This window comes from Antechinus flavipes, chromosome 2 (genome assembly GCF_016432865.1).
Source record: "Antechinus flavipes isolate AdamAnt ecotype Samford, QLD, Australia chromosome 2, AdamAnt_v2, whole genome shotgun sequence".
Lineage (NCBI taxonomy): Eukaryota > Metazoa > Chordata > Mammalia > Dasyuromorphia > Dasyuridae > Antechinus > Antechinus flavipes.
In genome coordinates, this window is record NC_067399.1 from 329,572,386 (window position 1) to 329,591,827 (window position 19,442).

The 19,442-nt window shown below is 34.6% G+C and overlaps 1 protein-coding gene across 1 annotated transcript in view; it reads right to left on the reverse strand.

Annotated features, from left to right (window-relative positions):
• CCDC175 (coiled-coil domain containing 175) overlaps positions 1-19,442 on the reverse strand; it is a 137,668-nt gene that overhangs the window by 83,422 nt on the left and 34,804 nt on the right. The window contains exons 6-7 of the mRNA XM_051977762.1: positions 16,558-16,680; positions 14,315-14,424 (exon numbers count right to left, since the gene is read on the reverse strand). Coding sequence (XP_051833722.1) covers positions 14,315-14,424; positions 16,558-16,680 — 233 coding nt within the window. The remainder of the gene's footprint in view (positions 1-14,314; positions 14,425-16,557; positions 16,681-19,442) is intronic.

A 19,442-nucleotide genomic window follows, 5' to 3' on the forward strand; every position in this document is an offset into this window, starting at 1 on the left:
TTCTTTGATGGAAAGTTTTCCCTTTTCATTTTTGAGATTAGCAATTTGATTTTCCTCTTTCCTTTTTCTAATCAAATTAACTAAAGTTTTATCTATTTTGTTGGTTTTTTCATAAAACCAATGCTCAGTTTTATTTATTAATTCAATAGTTTTTTTTTTACTTTCAATTTTATTAATCTTTCCTTTTATTTTTAGAATTTCAAGTTTGAAATTTGATTGGGGGGGTTTAATTTGTTCTTTTTCTAGCTTTTTTAGTTGCACACCCAATTCAATTTTCTTCTCTGTATCTGTTTTATTATGCAAGTAAGCATCTAGAGATATAAAATTTCCCTTTACTGCTTTGGTGCATCCCACAAATTTTGGTATGTTGTCTCATTATTGTCATTCTTTTGGATGAAATTATCGATTTTGCCTATGATTTGCTGTTTCTCCCATTCATTCTTTAGGATGAGATTATTTACTTTCCAATTACTTTTTGGTCTATTTTCCCCTGCATTTTATTGAATGTAATTTTTATTGCATCATTATCTGAAAAGACTGCATTTACTATTTCTGCCTTTCTGCATTTTATTTTGAGGTCTTTATGTGGTTAATTTTTATATAGGTTCCATGAACTACTGAGAAGCAAGTGTACTCCTTTCTGTCTCCATTCAATTTTCTCTAAAGCTCTATCAGACCTAACTTTTCTAGTATTCTACTTACCTCTTTAAGAACTTTCTTATTGATTTCATGGTTTGATTTATCTAGTTCTGAGAGAGCAAGGTTGAAATCTTCCACTATTATAGTTTTGCTATCTATTTCTTCTTGCAGTTCTCTTAATTTCTCCTTTAAGAATGTCCATGTTATACCACTTGGTGCATATATGTTTAGTATTGATATTGTTTCATTACCTATGGTACCCTTCAGCAAGATATAGTTTCCTTCCTTATCTCTTTTAATTAGATCAATTTTTGTTTTTGCTTCATCTGAGATCAGGATTGCTACCACTGCTTTTTTTATTTCGCCTGAAGCATAATAGATTCTGCTCCAGCCTTTTACCTTTACTCTGTATGTATCACCCTGCTTTAAATGTGTTTCCTGTAAACAACAGATTGTAGGATTCTGGCTTTTGATTAAGTCTGCTATCTGCCTCTACTTTATGGGAGAATTTATCCTATTCACATTTATGGTTAAAACTACTAATTCTATATTTCTTGCCATCTTATTAACCCCAAATTATACTTTTCTCTTTCTTTTCCCTTTTCCTTTCTCCCTAGTATTTTACTTATGAGTACTACTTGCTCCCTTAATTACATTGAAAATTAAAAAAAAGTATTTTACTTATGAGTACAACTCAGGTTGATTCTCTTACTGTGTGGAGCTTCCACTGCCCTCTGTACAACCTGCACTGGCATCTTTGCTTGGCCTGCCTTCCTCTGTGCCCAATTAAAACAGACCATTTCTGGTGATCCTCAAAATTATCTTCTGCTGGTAATTTGTTGCACGCCCAATATTTGTGGATTCTGCTATTCCAGAGCTAATTTAGAGGCTAGATTTACTAATCAGTTTGAGGATTGTAGGAGAAGTTTAGAAAGATGCGTGTGTCCTCTCTACCATCTTGACTCTGCCCCCCTAGATGACCATGTTCTGGCAGAAGGAGCAGCTGATTAAGGTGACTTTGGCAAGAATATTGCTGCAAATAACTGAGAGAGAGACTGCTTCGTGACTGTCCCAGGACAACCAATTTCATTTTTCTTAGGAAAGAGATGAAGAATGGAGGCATCCTTGATCTCCTAGGATATAACTTATTACTATGTAACCTAGAAGATTTCAGTCAGCTTTTGTGTGAGCAGTGTAAGAGAGTCTTGTACATCTCAACTGGAATAAAATCAGTATCAGGTTCTTTGCCACAGAAGAGGAGCTTAATGACATTCAAAACTTCAGTTGAACATATGGCAAAAGAGGATTGACTTCAACCTGAGGCAAATGGTCAATGGCTTCATCATTGGTTGAGCCTGTTTGGAATACTATGAAAATATTCAGTCCATATGCCTAGGATCATATATTTTTCATTATCAGTGTGGCTTGATCAACACCAAATAACTGAGATGCACCATAGATTTTTGGCCTATAAATAGCCTTCAGGGCATTATGGAAGTACTTTGGATTATTATTAGTATAAAACTGAATTCTATCTGCTTTTTTTTTTTACTGAGCCAATAATCTTGCATGCTTCTAAACTTTACTTGGAACTTAATTTTTAATGAAATTAAATGCTTTTAGACATGGACAAATTATTTTTCTAGTAAACTCTATGGAGTTCTCATTTTTCATTTAGTAGCTTCTGAATTTCCCCATTATTTTCATCAAACCAATACTGATTAAGTTTTTTGGCTTAGATGAATAAATATAGTACTCTACATAAAATCTCTGGAAATTGCTCATTCCTTTTCTGGTTTACTGTTGCCATGTGCTGGATCAACTTTTCCCTGAAGTAAACAACAAGCTGTTTACACTTATGCTCTAATCTGTTAACCTTGAATCTTTAGATAGTCATCTTGCCTTGGGGATGCTGTTTTGGTTGAATGCAGATGTTCTGCTTTGAAAACATAAGTCTATGATCAGTCCAGCATTCTGTGCCACTCATTTACCTTTATCACTCTCACATGTTGTGTGTCTCTTCTCCTTAAAATCACATTAGCTTATTAAATGTTAATGGTTGCTTCAAAGGTATATCCATAAAGTTTTGTATTGCCTTTAGGTCAATGAGATGCACAAATTTTTGTTTAACTTCATCAGAGCTCATCACGGTGGGAACATATGTACACATGAAAGTATCATTGCACTTTTCTCTAAGTGGCAACCACATTGCCATGACTCTGTCATCATTCATTTTGAAAGACAAACAAGCTTCTTGATGATAAGATTTGTTTGCAAAGCCTATGCCAACTTCATGGTTCCCCTCATCTTCTGCCACTCCAGAAAAAATGTGTATCCAGTTCCAACTTTAAGGTCTATTTGCCAGCATTGTTTCACTCAGAGCTGCTATTTGGATGTGATACCTACTGAACTCTCTCACAGTAAGAGCTGTTTGTCTTTCAGGTCTACTGATCTGTTCAGACCACTTCAGTAATGTTGTGCTCAGTTCTGGGTTTCATTTTAGAAGGAATATTGACAAGCTGGAGAGTATCTTTGAAAAGATCAATTAACATTGTAAAGGGTTAAAATAAAATCTATGTCATAAAATCTCCATTTGAAAAATAAAAATTAAAAAAAAAACAACTAAGAGACCTTTAACTTGAAGAAGGGAAACTTGAGGGGAAGCCTTGCACCAATCTTCAAATTTGGGGAAAAAAAGATCTTTAACCTTTTTTTGTGTGTCATTATGATACTTTTTGGAATTTTCATGTAAGATATGTACCTCTTCTCAGAATAAGGTTTTTAAATCCAAAAAACTACATAAGATTACCAAAAGGCCAATCATATTGAAATACAGTTATTTAAATATTTGAAGTTTCAAGTTTTTAGACACCCTGAAATCTATACATAGACCCTAGAGGGGTGTGGGGATTCCAGATTTAAAACTTCTGGTTTACATGGTTTGTATATGGAAAAGAGATGACCTTTGTTTTTCTTAGTTCTAGAAGGTAAATTCAGGATCAGTAAATGAAAGTTCATTAAGATGATAAATTTAACATAAAGTTCATCATAAGGAAAAACTTCCTAACAGCAAAAACTGTCCAAAAGTCAAATGTATTATTGAATTTTTAAGGTCTCTAAACAGATTCTGGACAACTAATTATTTGGGATATTGTATAGGATTCATGATTTCAGTAAAGGTTGGTCTGAATGATCTTCCAACTTTAAATCCATAATTTTTTGGTTTATTACAATATAGATTTATCTTTTAGAAAGCTAGATGACATTTCTTCATAATCTTCTCCAAAGCAATCATTGTGATGATGTGTGCTTAGGAAAGAGTGAATACTGTTGTACTTATTAGTGGTGCTAAATAGTATTGATTAATAGTAATAGAGTGATTTTATACTTCCTGAGATTATTTAGCTTTCATTTGATCTTATCAGTAATCATAAATTCATTTATCATTTCTATCTTAATGATTCTCAGATGATCGTATACATCTCTAGCCTCTTCTCTGATTTCCAGTCTCTCCTCTCCAATTTGATGTTCTATGTAAGCTCAATATGTCCAGAATGGAACTTACTCTTTCCTCCCAAACCCTACCATCTTTCTAACTTCTCTGTTATTGTCAAGGGCACAGCTATTCTCCTACTCAATCAGACCCACAACCTAGTTGTTTTCCTTAATTTCTTACTTTCTCTCACACACTCCTAACCTCATATCTAATGAGTTGTCAATCCTTGTTAATTCAACATTTATGACATTATATTCTGTTATGTTATGTGTCTGGCCCTCATCCTCTTTTGCCTAGCCCATTGCAATAGCCTTCTGGTTGATCCCCCTACTTCAAGTGTTGTCCCAATCCAATGCATCCTTCACTCAGCTGCCAAAGTGATCTTCCTAAAAGTACCTGTCGGACCATAACATTCCCCAATTCAATAAATATCAATAAAATCTGAGATAATCACTTTTTATTTAATCCAGGATTAAATGTAAAATCCTCCTTGGTTTTTAAAGTCCTTCATAACTTAGCCTCTTCCTTTCTTTCCAAATGTCTTACACCTTACTCCCCTCCACATACTCCACATACATAATATAGTGAAACTAGCCTCTTTGTTGTTCCTCACACAAGACACTCCATCTCCTTACTCTATGAATTTTCACTGCCTCCCCTTTCTTACTTACACATCATATATGAAATCCTTTCAGACCTCTTTTCTACTTTCTACCTTTCCTGACTTCAAGTTACAACTAAAGATCAACTTTCTGCAAGAGCACTTTTCCCCACTCCTCCTTAATTTTAATGCCCTTCCTATGAAATTATTCTCAATTTATATAAGTCTATGATTTGCTTGTACAAGTTTTTTCATATTATCTCCCATTAGATTATTAGTTTTTTGAGAGCAAGGGCTATTTTGTTGGTCAATTTTTGTTTGTTTTGCATGGGGTGGGAGAATAGCCTTTTTTTCTTATTTCAAAATGTGATTATTAAATCACCTCCATTTATGGGGGTGAATCAAGTCCCTAAGTTGGTATATGAGCATGATATATGGGGATTTAGAATATTGTGACTTAGGGAGGAGACAGTAGAGAAACTAGGATTAAGTAGCCTATGAGCAACTCTTAATTTCAGGCCACAGACCAGTATGTGGTAGTTCCAGCTCCCTCATTCCCTCCATCTCCCACAGTTATAGGGCTTAGTGGGATCCAGTGAAGCTGTCCTGTTTTTGTGAGCACATGAAAGACAAAATACTTATGCCTTGACACAAAGCTGACAATCCTCTCTAGAAGGATGCATGTGACTAATAATTTCTTTTTTTTTTATATTTTTAAGCTTTTTATTTACAAAACATATACATGTGTAATTTTTCAACATTGACCCCTTGCAAAGCCTTCTGTTCTAAATTATCCCCTCCTTCCCCTCCTCTTCCCTTGATGGCAATACATGTTAAATATGTTAAAATATGTGTTAAATCGAATATGTGTACATATATTTATTTATTTATTATTATTTTTTTAAATTTTATTTTATTTAATAATAACTTTGTATTGACAGAATCCATGCCAGGATAATTTTTACACGACATTATCCCTTGCAATCACTTATGTTTCGTTTTTTCCCCTCCCTCCCTCCCCCCCCCCAGGATGGCAAGCAGTCCTATATATGCTAAACATGTTGCAGTATATCCTAGATACAATACATATTTGCAGAACCGAACAGTTCTCTTGTTGCACAGGGAGAATTGGATTCAGAAGGTAAAAATAACTCGGGAAGAAAATCAAAAATGCAAATAGTTCACATTCATTTCCCAGTATTCCTTCTTTGGGTGTAGCTGTTTCTGTCCATCATTTCTCCAATGAAACTCAGTTAAGTCTCTTTGTCAGAGAAATCCACTTCCATCAGAATACATCCTCATACAATATCGTTGTCGAAGTGTATAATGATCTCCTGGTTCTGCTCATCTCACTTAGCATCAGTCCATGTAGGTCTCTCCAAGCCTCTCTGTATTCATCCTGCTGGTCATTCCTTACAGAGCAATAATATTCCATAACATTCATATACCACAATTTACCCAGCCATTCTCCAATTGATGGGCATCCATTCATTTTCCAGTTTCTAGCCAATACAAACAGGGCTGCTACAAACATTTTGGCACATACAGGTCCCCTTCCCTTTTTTAGTATCTCTTTGGGGTATAAGCCCAATAGAAACACTGCTGGATCAAAGGGTATGCACAGTTTGATAACTTTTTGGGCATAATTCCAGATCGCTCTCTAGAATGGCTGGATTCGTTCACAACTCCACCAACAATGCATCAGTGTCCCCGTTTTCCCGCATCCCCTCCAACATTCATCATTATTTTTTCCTGTCATCTTAGCCAATCTGACAGGTGTGTAGTGATATCTCAGAGTTGTCTTAATTTGCATTTCTCTGATCAATAGTGATTTGGAACACTCTTTCATGTGAGTGGTAATAGTTTCAATTTCTTCATCTGAAAATTGTCTGTTCATATCCTTTGACCATTTATCAATTGGAGAATGGCTTGATTTTTTATAAATTTGAGTCAGTTCTCTATATATTTTGGAAATGAGGCCTTTATCAGAACCTTTAATTGTAAAGATGTTTTCCCAGTTTGTTACTTCCCTACTAATCTTGTTTGCATTCGTTCTGTTTGTACAAAGGCTTTTTAATTTGATATAATCAAAATTTTCTATTTTGTGATTGGTAATGGTCTCTAGTTCATCTTTGGTCACAAATTTCTTTCTCCTCCACAAGTCTGAGAGATAAACTATCCTATGTTCCTCTAATTTATTTATAATCTCGTTCTTTATGCCTAGGTCATGGACCCATTTTGATCTTATCTTGGTATGTGGTGTTAAGTGTGGGTCCTTGCCTAATTTCTGCCATACTAATTTCCAGTTATCCCAGCAGTTTTTATCAAATAATGAAATCTTATCCCAAAATTTAGAATCTTTGGGTTTGTCAAACACTAGATTGCTATAGTTGACTATTCTGTCTTGTGAACCTAACCTTTTCCACTGATCAACTAATCTATTTCTAAGCCAATACCAGATGGTTTTGGTGACTGCTGCTTTATAATATAATTTTAGATCAGGTACAGCTAGACCACCTTCATTTGATTTTTTTTTCATTAATTCCCTTGAGATTCTCGACTTTTTATTGTTCCATATGAATTTTGTTGTTATTTTTTCTAAATCATTAAAATATTTTCTTGGAAGTCTGATTGGTATAGCACTAAATAAATAGATTAGTTTAGGGAGTATTGTCATCTTTATTATATTTGCTCGGCCTATCCAAGAGCACTTAATATTTTTCCAATTATTTAAGTCTGACTTTATTTGTGTGAAAACTTTTTTGTAATTTTGCTCATATAATTCCTGACTTTCCTTTGGTAGGTAGATTCCCAAATATTTTATGCTATCAACAGTTATTTTGAATGGAATTTCTCTTTGTATCTCTTGCTCTTGGATTTTGTTGGTGGTGTATAAGAATGCTGAGGATTTATGGGGATTTATTTTGTATCCTGCTACTTTGCTAAAATTATGAATTATTTCTAATAGCTTTTTAGTAGAATCTCTGGGGTTTTCTAGGTATACCATCATATCATCTGCAAAGAGTGATAGTTTGGTTTCCTCATTGCCTACTCTAATTCCTTTAATCTCTTTCTCGACTCTTATTGCAGAGGCCAGTGTTTCTAATACAATATTGAATAATAATGGTGATAGTGGGCAACCTTGCTTCACTCCAGATCTTACCGGGAAAGGTTCCAGTTTTTCCCCATTGCATATGATGCTTACTGAAGGTTTAAAATATATGCTCCTAACTATTTTAAGGAAAAGTCCTTTTATTCCTATGCTCTCAAGTGTTTTTATTAGGAATGGCTGTTGGATTTTATCAAATGCTTTTTCTGCATCTATTGAGATGATCATATGGTTTTTGTTTGGTTGGTTGTTGATATAGTCAATTATGTTAATAGTTTTCCTAATATTGAACCAGCCCTGCATTCCTGGTATAAATCCTACTTGGTCATAGTGTATTATCCTGGGGATGATTTTCTGTAATCTTTTTGCTAATATTTTATTTAAGATTTTAGCATCAATATTCATTAGGGAGATTGGTCTATAATTTTCTTTCTCTGTTTTCAGCCTACCTGGTTTAGGTATCAGTACCATATCTGTGTCATAAAAGGAGTTTGGTAGGACTCCTTCAATCCCTACTTCTTCAAATAGTTTATTTAGCATTGGAGTTAATTGATCTTTAAATGTTTGATAGAATTCAGATGTAAATCCATCTGGTCCTGGGGTTTTTTTCTTAGGGAGTTGATTGATAGTTTGTTCTATTTCTTTTTCTGAGATAGGAGTGTTTAGGATATTTACTTCTTCCTCTGTTAGTTTAGGCAAGCTATATTTTTGGAGGTATTCTTCTATTTCATTTAAGTTGTCGAATTTATTGGCGTAAAGTTGGGCAAAGTAACTCCTAATTATTGCTCTAATTTCCTCTTCGTTAGTGGTGAGTTCTCCCTTTTCATTTTTAAGACTAACAATTTGATTTTCCTCTTTCCTTTTTTTAATCAGATTTACTAAGGGTTTGTCTATTTTGTTGGTTTTTTCATAGAACCAACTCTTAGTTTTATTAATCAATTCAATAGTTTTTTTACTTTCAATTTTATTGATCTCTCCTTTTATTTTTTGAATTTCAAGTTTAGTGTTTGATTGGGGGTTTTTAATTTGTTCCTTTTCTAGCATTTTTAGTTGCAAGCCCAATTCATTGATCTTCTCTTTCTCTATTTTATACAAATAGGCCTCTAGAGATATGAGATTTCCCCTTATTACCGCTTTGGCTGCATCCCATACATTTTGGTATGATGTCTCATTATTATCATTTTCTTGGATGAAGTTATTAATTATGTCTATAATTTGCTGTTTCACCCAATCATTCTTTAGTATGAGATTATTTAGTTTCCAATTATTTTTTGGTCTACTTTCCTGTGGCTTTTTATTGAATGTAATTTTCAATGCATCATGGTCTGAAAAGGATGCATTCACTATTTCTGCCTTACTGCATTTGAGTTTGAGGTTTTTATGTCCTAATATATAATCAATTTTTGTATAAGTTCTATGAACTGCTGAAAAGAAGGTGTACTCCTTTCTGTCCCCATTACATTTTCTCCAGAGATCTATCATATCTAATTTTTCTAGTATTCTATTTATCTCTTTGACTTCTTTCTTATTTATTTTGTGGTTTGATTTATCTAATTCTGAGAGTGCAAGGTTGAGATCTCCCACTATTATAGTTTTACTGTCTATTTCTTCTTGCAGCTCTCTTAATTTCTCTTTTAAGAATTTAGATGCTACACTACTTGGTGCATATATATTTAATATAGATACTTCTTCATTATTCATTCTACCCTTTAGCAAGATATAGTGCCCTTCCTTATCTCTTTTGATTAGATCAATTTTTGCTTTAGCTTGATCTGAGATCAGGATGGCTACCCCTGCTTTTTTGGCTTCACCTGAAGCATAGTAGGTTATGCTCCAACCTTTTACCTTTAACCTGCATGTATCACCCCGCTTCAGGTGTGTTTCCTGTATACAACATATTGTAGGATTCTAGCTTTTAATCCATTCTGCTAACCGCTTCCTCTTTATAGAGGAGTTTACCCCGTTCACATTTATGGTTAAAATGACCAATTCTGTATTACTTGCCATCTTGTTAACCCCGGTTTATGCTTTTCTCCCTTCTTACTCCCTTACCCCCCTTCCCAGTATTAAGCTTGTGAGCTCCCCTTGCTTCTCACAGCCCTCCCTTTTTCAGTATCCCTCCCCCTCCCCCTTAGAGTTCCCCCCCCAACTTGCCCCTTTCCCTCCCTGTTACCATATTCCCTTCCACTTAGCTTATTCCTTCCTTTTTCACTTTTCCCTTCTCACTTTTCAATGAGGTGGGAGAAGTTTCACCATAGATTGAATATGTCTAAAATTCTTCTCTTAATGCCAATTCTGAAAGCAGTAAAATACTCACTATTTTCATCCCTCTCCATTCTTTCTCTCAGATATACTAGGTTTTCTTTGCCTCTTCATGAAATGTAGTACCCCCACTTTCCCTTTTTTCTAGTACAATGTCCTTTCCACATCTAGTTTCTAGAACAAGGTATACATGTATTCTTTATACATCTTTACAGCCGAAATATAGTTCCCAAGATTAATCTTTACCTTTTTAGATTTCTCTTGAGTTCTGTGCTTGTAGATCAAATTTTTTGTTAAGTTCTGGCTTTTTCATCAGAAATAGATGAAATTCGCTTATTTCGTTGAATGTCCATCTTCTTCCCTGGAAAAAGATGCTCAATCTCGCTGGGTAAGTTATTTTTGGTTGCATACCAAGTTCCTTAGCCTTTCGGAATATCATATTCCAGGCCCTTCGATACTTTAATGTGGATGCTGCCAGATCCTGGGTGATCCTTATTGTGGCTCCTTGATACTTGAATTGGGTTTTTCTAGCCGCTTGCAGTATTTTTTCCTTTGCCTGAGGGTTCTGGCATTTGGCCACTATATTTCTTGGTGTTTTGATTTTAGGATCCCTTTCAGTAGGGGATCGATGAATTCTTTCAATGTCTATTTTACCTTCTGTTTCTATGACTTCTGGGCAGTTCTCTTTGATAATTTCCTGGAAGATAGTGTCCAGGCTCTTTTTTTCATCATACTTTTCTGGAAGTCCGATGATTCTCAGGTTGTCTCTCCTGGATCTGTTTTCCAGGTCTGTTGTCTTCCCCAGAAGGTATTTCACATCCTTTTCCATTGTTTGATTTTTTTGGATTTGCTTGACTGATTCTTCTTGTCTCCTCGAGTCATTCAATTCCAATTGTTCGACCCTGATTTTCAGTGAGGTATTTTCTTCACTCACTTTTTTAAGATCTTTTTCTAATTGTCCAATTGAGTTCTTTTGTTCTGTGGAATTTTTTTCCATTTCGCCAATTTTGTTTTCCAGTTCACCAATCCTATTTTTCAAGGATTTGGTTTCTTTATCCACTCTCTCTTTAACTGACTTCTCCAGGCTCTTTTGCCAAGCCTCCCTCTCCTTTTGCAGAGCCTCCTTCTCCTTTTGCCAAGCCTCCTTCCCCTTTTGCAGAGCCTCCCTCTCCTTTTCCCATTTTTCTTCTAGCTCCCTTGTGAGAGCCTTTTTAATTTCCTCCATGAGATTCATCTGTGCTGAGGGACATATGGTCTCCTCCTTTGGGGATTCACCTGGGGACTGTTTGTTTTTAGTCTCCTCAGGGTTTGGAGTCTGCTCTTTATCTGTATAAAAGTTGTCCAGGGTTAAATTCTTTTTCAGTTTCTTGCTCATTCTGTCTATTTATCAAAGACAAACTATCAAAGAAACAGAAGGAAAAAAACCCCTGAATGGAGGCTACTTTCTTTGGGGGAAGGGCAGGGTATTCGTGAGGCGCGGGTCCTACTGTGCTATGGCGCCTGCGCGCTGAGATCCTAGCGCTCTGAGATCCGAGCGGGCTAAGACACTGTGGGGGAGGGATGGCCAGGTCCCGAGAAACTCCAGCTGTTTGGGGTTGTATTCTTCACCCCCGGTGTTTTTAGCTTCTCTGCTGGGCTGCTGACTTGCTCCTGTAGCAAAGCTCTCCCCGCAGAGACGGCTGCGATCGCGCCCCACCCCCTCTCCGCTCTACCCGGTTCTGAGCTGCTATCTGTGCTCTGGTTGCAGCTGCTGCCCGCAGACTGCTTCCAAATACCCTCCCCGCCCTCGCGCAAAAACAGACCTTTCTTGAGGAGTCTCAAGGATGGTTTCTCTTGGTAAGTAATTGTATGATTTTTTTTTCAGTCTAGCATTAATTCAGAGGCATGAAATGAAATGGATAGTGAGAGAAAAACACGGAGGTTACACAGAAGTGTATTTCCTCTCCGCCATCTTGGCCGGAAGTCGTGACTAATAATTTCAAAACTGCTTGGGCAAACACTTTAGTGGGAGAATTGTTCCAAAGATTAAATTCTATAAGGCTATCTTTATAGAAGATATGTCTTTATAGCTATCACCCTGAAGAATACTGCAGCAAAGTGAAGAAAGTTTAATGCCATAAATAACAACCCTGTGGAGGTTTATAAGCAACATTGATCTGCTTCAGGATTAGAGGGATCAGAAGAACATTGTACACAGCAACAGCAAGATTATATGATGATCAATTCTGATGGACTGGGCTCTTTTCAACAGTGAGGTGATTCAGGCCAGTTCCAATGATCTTGTGATGGAGAGAGTCAGCTGTACCCAGAGAGAGCACTGAGAGGACTTGAGTGTGGGTCACAACATAGTATTTTCACTTTTTTGTTGTTGTTTGCATTTTGTTTTCTTTCTCAATTTTTTAATATGTTTTTTCCTTGTACAATATGATACATGTGAAAAAATATATAGAAGAATTGCATATATTTAACATAGATTAGTTGCCATCTAGGGGAGGGGATGGGTGAAAGGGAAAAAATTTGGAACACAAGGTTTTGCAAGAGTGAATGTTGAAAATTATTTATGCATATGTTTTCAAAATAAAAAGCTTTAAAAAAAATAAAGATAGAAGGAGCAGCTATATTAACAAAAAAAATTAGCTATGGGCCTGGGACAAGTATTTGCTGCACATATACATCAAAGTCCCTGAGATTCATGTGAGGCAAGATCTGGGCTATCCTCCAATTTAATCTTTGCCTCCCTAAGATTCATGTGAGGGAAGACCTGAGATATCCTCTAATTTAACCATTGCCTCTTTGGCAATAGGATTATGATTCTTTGAGTATGTGTGTAGGGAACAAATTGCAACAATATATTTGAAGGAACAAGGAGGAAAAAGTGAGGGCAATCTATCAGCACATATTCCAAGCATCTGTTCTCTTCCAAAGCTGTAATCTTCAATTTCTTCTTACAAAGATCATTAAACAAGAAGTTCTATAATATCATGTTTGAATTTCAACAAAAGAATAAACTGAGGCAGCTCACTGAACAAGGTTTCTTTTATTAGCAGGGGCATGCTACATGTCAATAAATGGGCCAATAAAAAGATTGCATCCATTGATGCCAAAGATTATGAGCAAAAGAAAAAATTAGGTTTTGGAGAATACAGAAGAAAAATCAAAGCAGAAAAGATGATATCATGGGATTATGGGCAATGCAATTAGTTATAGAGCTGACGCACAGGGAATGACATGATTGATTGGAAGTTTGGTGATGGGGGCTAGCAATTAGCTTTCTTCTTCCCCTATAAGACTAAGAAGTGCTCATTGTCTGAGTTCAAAATAGTAGTCTAGACTTTGGGGTATAAAAATATAAAGCCCAAATTTCCTTTGTGATCACATTCATTCTCCTGCCTTGAGGCAGGAGAGCTAAACTTTTTTTAATTTTTGAAAAAAATTATTAAAACTTTTTATTTTCAAAATATATGCATGGATAATTTTTCAATATTAACCCTTGCAATATTCTGTATTCCAAATTTCCCCCCTTCTCCTCATCCCTCCCCTAGATGGCAAGAAATCCAACATATGTTAAACATGTGCAATTCTTCTATACATGTTTCTACAATTATCATGCTGCACAGATCAAAAAGGAAAAAAAAAAAGAAAGAAAACAAAATGCAAGCAAGCCACAACAAAAAGAATGAAAATACTATGTTGTGAACCACAATCAGTTCCCACAGTCCTCTCTCTGAGTATAGATTGCTCTCTTCTTCACAAAATCAGTGGCACTGGCCTCAAACATCTCATTGTAGAGAAGAGCCATGCCATCAGAAGTGATCATCGTATAATCTTATTGCCGTGTACAATGAATGATCTCCTGGTTCTGCTCATTTCACTTAGTATCAGTTCATGTAAGTCTCTCCAAGTCTCTCTGAAATTGAGAGCCGGATTTTTAAACTTAATCCATTACAAGTCAGCTGAATTCTGAACTAAATTCAAAGAAAAAGAACCATGACTTAAATACTTACAAGAAAAAAGAAAATATACTTACAGGACAAATTCAATTACTTGTCAATGGGATTAATAAAAATGATAACAGAATTTATGGCTAATATATGTTATAACAAATAGCAATTATTATTAAATGTATTCTGTCTTATAAAATGCTTTCAATTACTTAAAAAAGCATGTGACCATCTACAAACACATAAACCAAAAGACAACATGATACCTCTTAACCAACAGTTGCTCTGGTTGTTTTAATTGCATTTCCAACTCATTTTGCAACTTTTTCAGTCCATCTTCCAGCTCCTTCCGTGTCACATCTTGTTCCTTCATTGCCTATTAAAAATGAAATGATTTGATATGCAACAAGAATGCTAGGATTCATTTTGATGCTTCAGTTCTATTGAATGGGGATGGAACACTCTCCTTACTGCTCTGATTAAAGAGAATACTTCGTAGGGTGAATGCTCTTTGAATGGTACTGAGGGAATAGTAATTCTTCTTATAATGCTCCTTATTTCAAACAAGCACAGATAATTCTGCTCCAAGAACACCGGGAGAAACTGTCATTGTTTATAATGAATTCTACATGGCTTCCATTAATGACAAAAAAAATAAAAATAAATGAAGAATCTGATAAAGTGGTTTTGTTCTTTTCAAACTTGGACACTTTGAAACCAAGAAGATTTGAATCCTGCTAAAATATCACTTGGGAATTTGAAAGAATGAACAGGCTCATTCTGCACTCACTTTATTGTCACAAAATTTATCAACCTTATCTAGTTTTAGTAGATTTTTGAAGAAGTAGAAAACAGTTTAAGCTGATGACTTGTGAAGTCTAATTTGAACCTCCAACATTCTTTAGAGCTTATGGGTTTAGGGGATTAGTTCTACTTCTACTTGATCCCATCCTATCCCATCCTGTGGAACTGACCAAGAAATCAAAGGTATCAAATTGTAGGTATTACTATACAATTAAAATTCTACAGGAAAATCTGAAGCTACTTGACCTTATAATTTTTTGACGTTGCCACATCTGTCAGTGCCATAAATTCTCTTTCCTGTAGCTAATTTCTCAGTTTTCAGACACATTGTCCCTTTCTCTACATCCATCCTTCTGTTGCTGAGCCCCCTACTCTCATATCTATATTCACTCCAATTAATTTTATTCCCTCCCAAAATCACTATCTTCCTTTGGCTACCAATTTCATCATTCCATTAATATCTTTGTTTACATTATTAATACAAACTATATTTTCATCCTAATTAAGTTCCCTTGTATCCTTGCATGAAATGAAAGGTGAATTTCTCCTAAGGATTTCACACAAGTAGCGGCCTTTTCCAATACTGACCATTTCTTTTTTTCTTTCTCCCAACTTCAAATGTCCTAGAGAAAGAAATATACTTAATGCTTCTCACTAATACCACATCAAGATTCTCATTTTGCTCTTATAACTCAATAATTTTTCTTCCTTTGAAGTCTACCTCACCACCTGCCTAGTGGACATTTCAAACTGGTTGTCATCTAAGTACCTCCACCTCAATATCCTGTAAACATTCCTTTCTCAAAACCTACTCCTATTCTGAATTTTCCTGTGATTGAAGGGATCAACATATTTCCAGTCATTTAGGAGTCATAAACATCTGTATTTGAATCCTACCGCCAATGGCTAATAGCCTGACAATGAGCAAGTCAATTCATCTTTGTGTGCCTGAATTTCTTCATCTGTAAAATGGGAATAAGAGTATCTCATAGGATTGTGAGGTTCAAATGAAATAAAGTATTTTTAAGTGTTCACTAAGCCTGAAAAATTCTAAAGTTTTTTGATATGTTAAGTAAACATTTCCTATTTGCTGATTAAATTAATTCATTTTTCTCAGATAAAGCAAAGTAAACCAGCCTAACTTCTCTTCATTTTTTTTCATAAATTTTGATTGTTCTGAATTAAGCATTATTGAATAGAAATTAATCCCTATGATTACTATATAATTTTAAAGTGAAGCAATATCAATAAAATGTGATCTATTTTAAAGAATTTAGGTCATTTTGTATGAATTCCAAAATATATGCCATAGAGATTTTCTCCAGTCTTATTATCATCCTAGTAATTGACTTTTTTTTTTCCTGAGATAATTGGAGTCTAAATGACTTGTCTAGGGTCACACAGTTGGAATATGTTAAATGTCTGAGACCAGATTTGAACTCAGATTCTCCTTCAGGGCTGGTACTCTACAGTAATTGGCTTTTAAGGTTCATAATATCTCTTTCATCCAAAGATATGATGATATATGAAGATTACATACATGTTATAATTTTTAAAATATATCATCAAAAAATAGTAAGGCACCAATCCACTCCCAAGAATTATATGGAGCAAAATTTAAGTTTTCAAACCTGTTGACTTAAATTTTAATGAACTGACAATTTTTAAAAAATTTTAATATATCAGTAATTTATTTTATTTTTACCCCTTGTCTGCGCTTGTATTCCTCCTTTATTTTTGCTATTTCAGTAACCATCTGGGACAATTGTCTCTTCTTTTTAAGAGTGCTCTTAATTTCCTCATCTTTTTGTTGTTTAACATCAGCAATCTATATTGACAAACATAGTAAACTTTTTAAAGACAAATTATAATGTATTGCTGAATAAAATATTTTTTCTTTAGATCAAATTACTATCTTGGGGGTAGAATTTGAGGCAAAATATATGCATAGGGAAAAAATTGACAAACAAAACAACTTTTCAAATGCTGTGAAGAAACTATTTTGTCTGTTTAGAATGAAAAATTTCATTAGAGAACTTTTGGGAATATTTCTTTATTCAGTTGGTTAAAATAGTATTGAGTAGATAAATATCACATTAGACCACCATAACTCACATCACATTAATTTTTTAAATTATTATTTCATTAAATATTTCCCAATTATTGTTTGGTCAGTCATTTCAGTTGTGTCTAACTCTTCACCATCCCATTTGGAGTTTTCTTGGAAAAGATACTGGAATGGTTTGCCATTTCCTTCCCTAGATCATCTTGCAGATGAGGAAACCAGACAAAAAGGATTAACTGACTTTCCTAGGACCATAGAGTCTGGGATCAGATTTGAACTAAGGATGATGGATCTTCCTGGCTCCAGGTCCAGCTCTCTATCCAGTGAGCCACTTACCAACCCCATTTCCTAGTTACATATAATTTTTTTTTACATTTTGCCTCAATTACATATAAAAATTTTTAACAATCATTTTTAAAGGTTTGTGTTCCAAATTCTTTCTTTTTCCATTACTTGAAAAGTTAAGAAATTTAATATTGATTATACTTGTGAGTCATCAAAACATATTTTTATATTGTCTTTGTTGTAAAACACAAAATAAAACAATAAAAATTAAGAAAGTTTTAAAAATTATGTTTCAATCTCCATTCAGAATTTATCAATTTTCTGGAGGTGCACAGTGTTTTTCATCATGATTCCTTTGGAATTATCTTCCATCATTGTAGAGCAACCAAATCTTTTAATACTGTTATTACTATGTACAGGGATCTTCTGGATCTTCTCATTTCACATTACCTCAGTTCAGATCTTACTGTGTCTTTTTGAAACCACTCCTTTCATCACTTTTCATAACAAAATGGTACTCCATCTCAGTCATATGCCATGACTTATTTAGCCATTTTCCAACTGATGAGCATCCCATCAATTTCTAACTCTGTATCACTACAAAAAAGTTGCTGTAGGTTTTTTTTTTAAACATACAGGTACTTTTCCTCTTTTTTTGAACTCTCTGGAAAAGAGATCCAGGATTGGCAGTGCTTTGTCAAAGGATATATACAGTTTTATAGACCTTTGGGCAGAGGTCCAAATTGTTCTTCAGAATGGTTAGACCAAGTCACTACTTCACCAGCAGCACATTAGTGTACTACTATTCCTCATTTCTGCCAACAATGAATTTTTTTCATCCTTTTGATGTGGGAATTAAGGGTGGATCACAATATAACATTTTCGCTCCTTTTGTTGTTGTTTGTTTGCATTTTATTTTTTCTTATTTTTTTTCCTTTTTGATCTGATTTTTCTTATGCAGCAAGATAACTGTATAAATATGCACACATATATTGGATTTAACATATATTTTTATCTGTATATATTAGATTATTTGCAGTCTAGGGGAGGGGGTGGGAAGAAAAGGAGGGAAAATTGGAACACAAGGTTTTGTAAGGGTCAATGTTGAAAAATTACCCCTATTTTGAACAATATAAACTTAAAAAAATTTCTTATGACCACGTATAATTGATTTCTTCTTCTGAAAACTGTGTTTATGTCTTTCGACTGACTGATTCTCTCTCTCTCTCTCTCTCTCTCTCTCTCACACACACACACACACACACACACACACGCACACACATTCATTTTCAAAAGCCTATTTTGATTCTAACTACTGCATCCCTTAATCTCTTCCTTTTATGATTTCCCCCATTGCTCTTCTGTCCCTTCCCTCCTATTTCCTATTGAGTAGGTTACATCTCTACACAAAACTCCATGTATTCCATCTTTGAATCAATTCTTATGAGAATGAAGCTTAAGCTTTGTTCACCCCCCTAAAAAATTATCTCCTTTATTGTAAAATCTTTTCCTTGTCTGTCTCTTTTATGTAATATTTTTTTTTCTCATTCTAAGTCTCCCTTTACCCTTCTTTTAGTGCAAGTATCTTTCTTATTCCTTCATTTTTTGGAGATTATTCCAACATAACCAATTTACATCCAAATTCTATCTATGAAAACCCATTTTAACTTTCTTAATAACTGTTTTAGGAGATACATGCCATTTTCCTTATAATTTATAAACAGCTTAATTTTATTGAGTCCCTTATGATTATTCTTTCATTTTTTATACTTCACTTTGGTCTTGTGTTTGAATGTCAAAATTTTCATTTAGCTCTCATTTTTTTCATCAGAAATGCTTCAAAGTCCTCCATTTTATCAACTCTTAATTTTTTTCCCTTGAAAGCTTATACTCAGTTTTGCTGGATACTTTATTCTTGGTTTTCATTCTAGCTTCTTTGTCTTCCAAAAATCACATGCCTTTCCTTTTCGTGGAACTTCCTAAATCTTATGTCATCCTGACTATAGCTCCATATTTGAACTGTTTCTTTCTAGGTACTTGAAGTATTTTCTCTTTGACCAGGGAGCTTTGAGATTTGATTATAATATTCCTGGGAATTTTTGCTTTAAGATATTTTTTGGGAGGTGACTGGTGGCTTCTTTCAATTTCTATGCTGTCTTATGAATCTAAAATACACATTATCTAAGAATATTTTATTGAATAATTTCTTGAATAATGGAGCCTACACTATTTCTTTAATC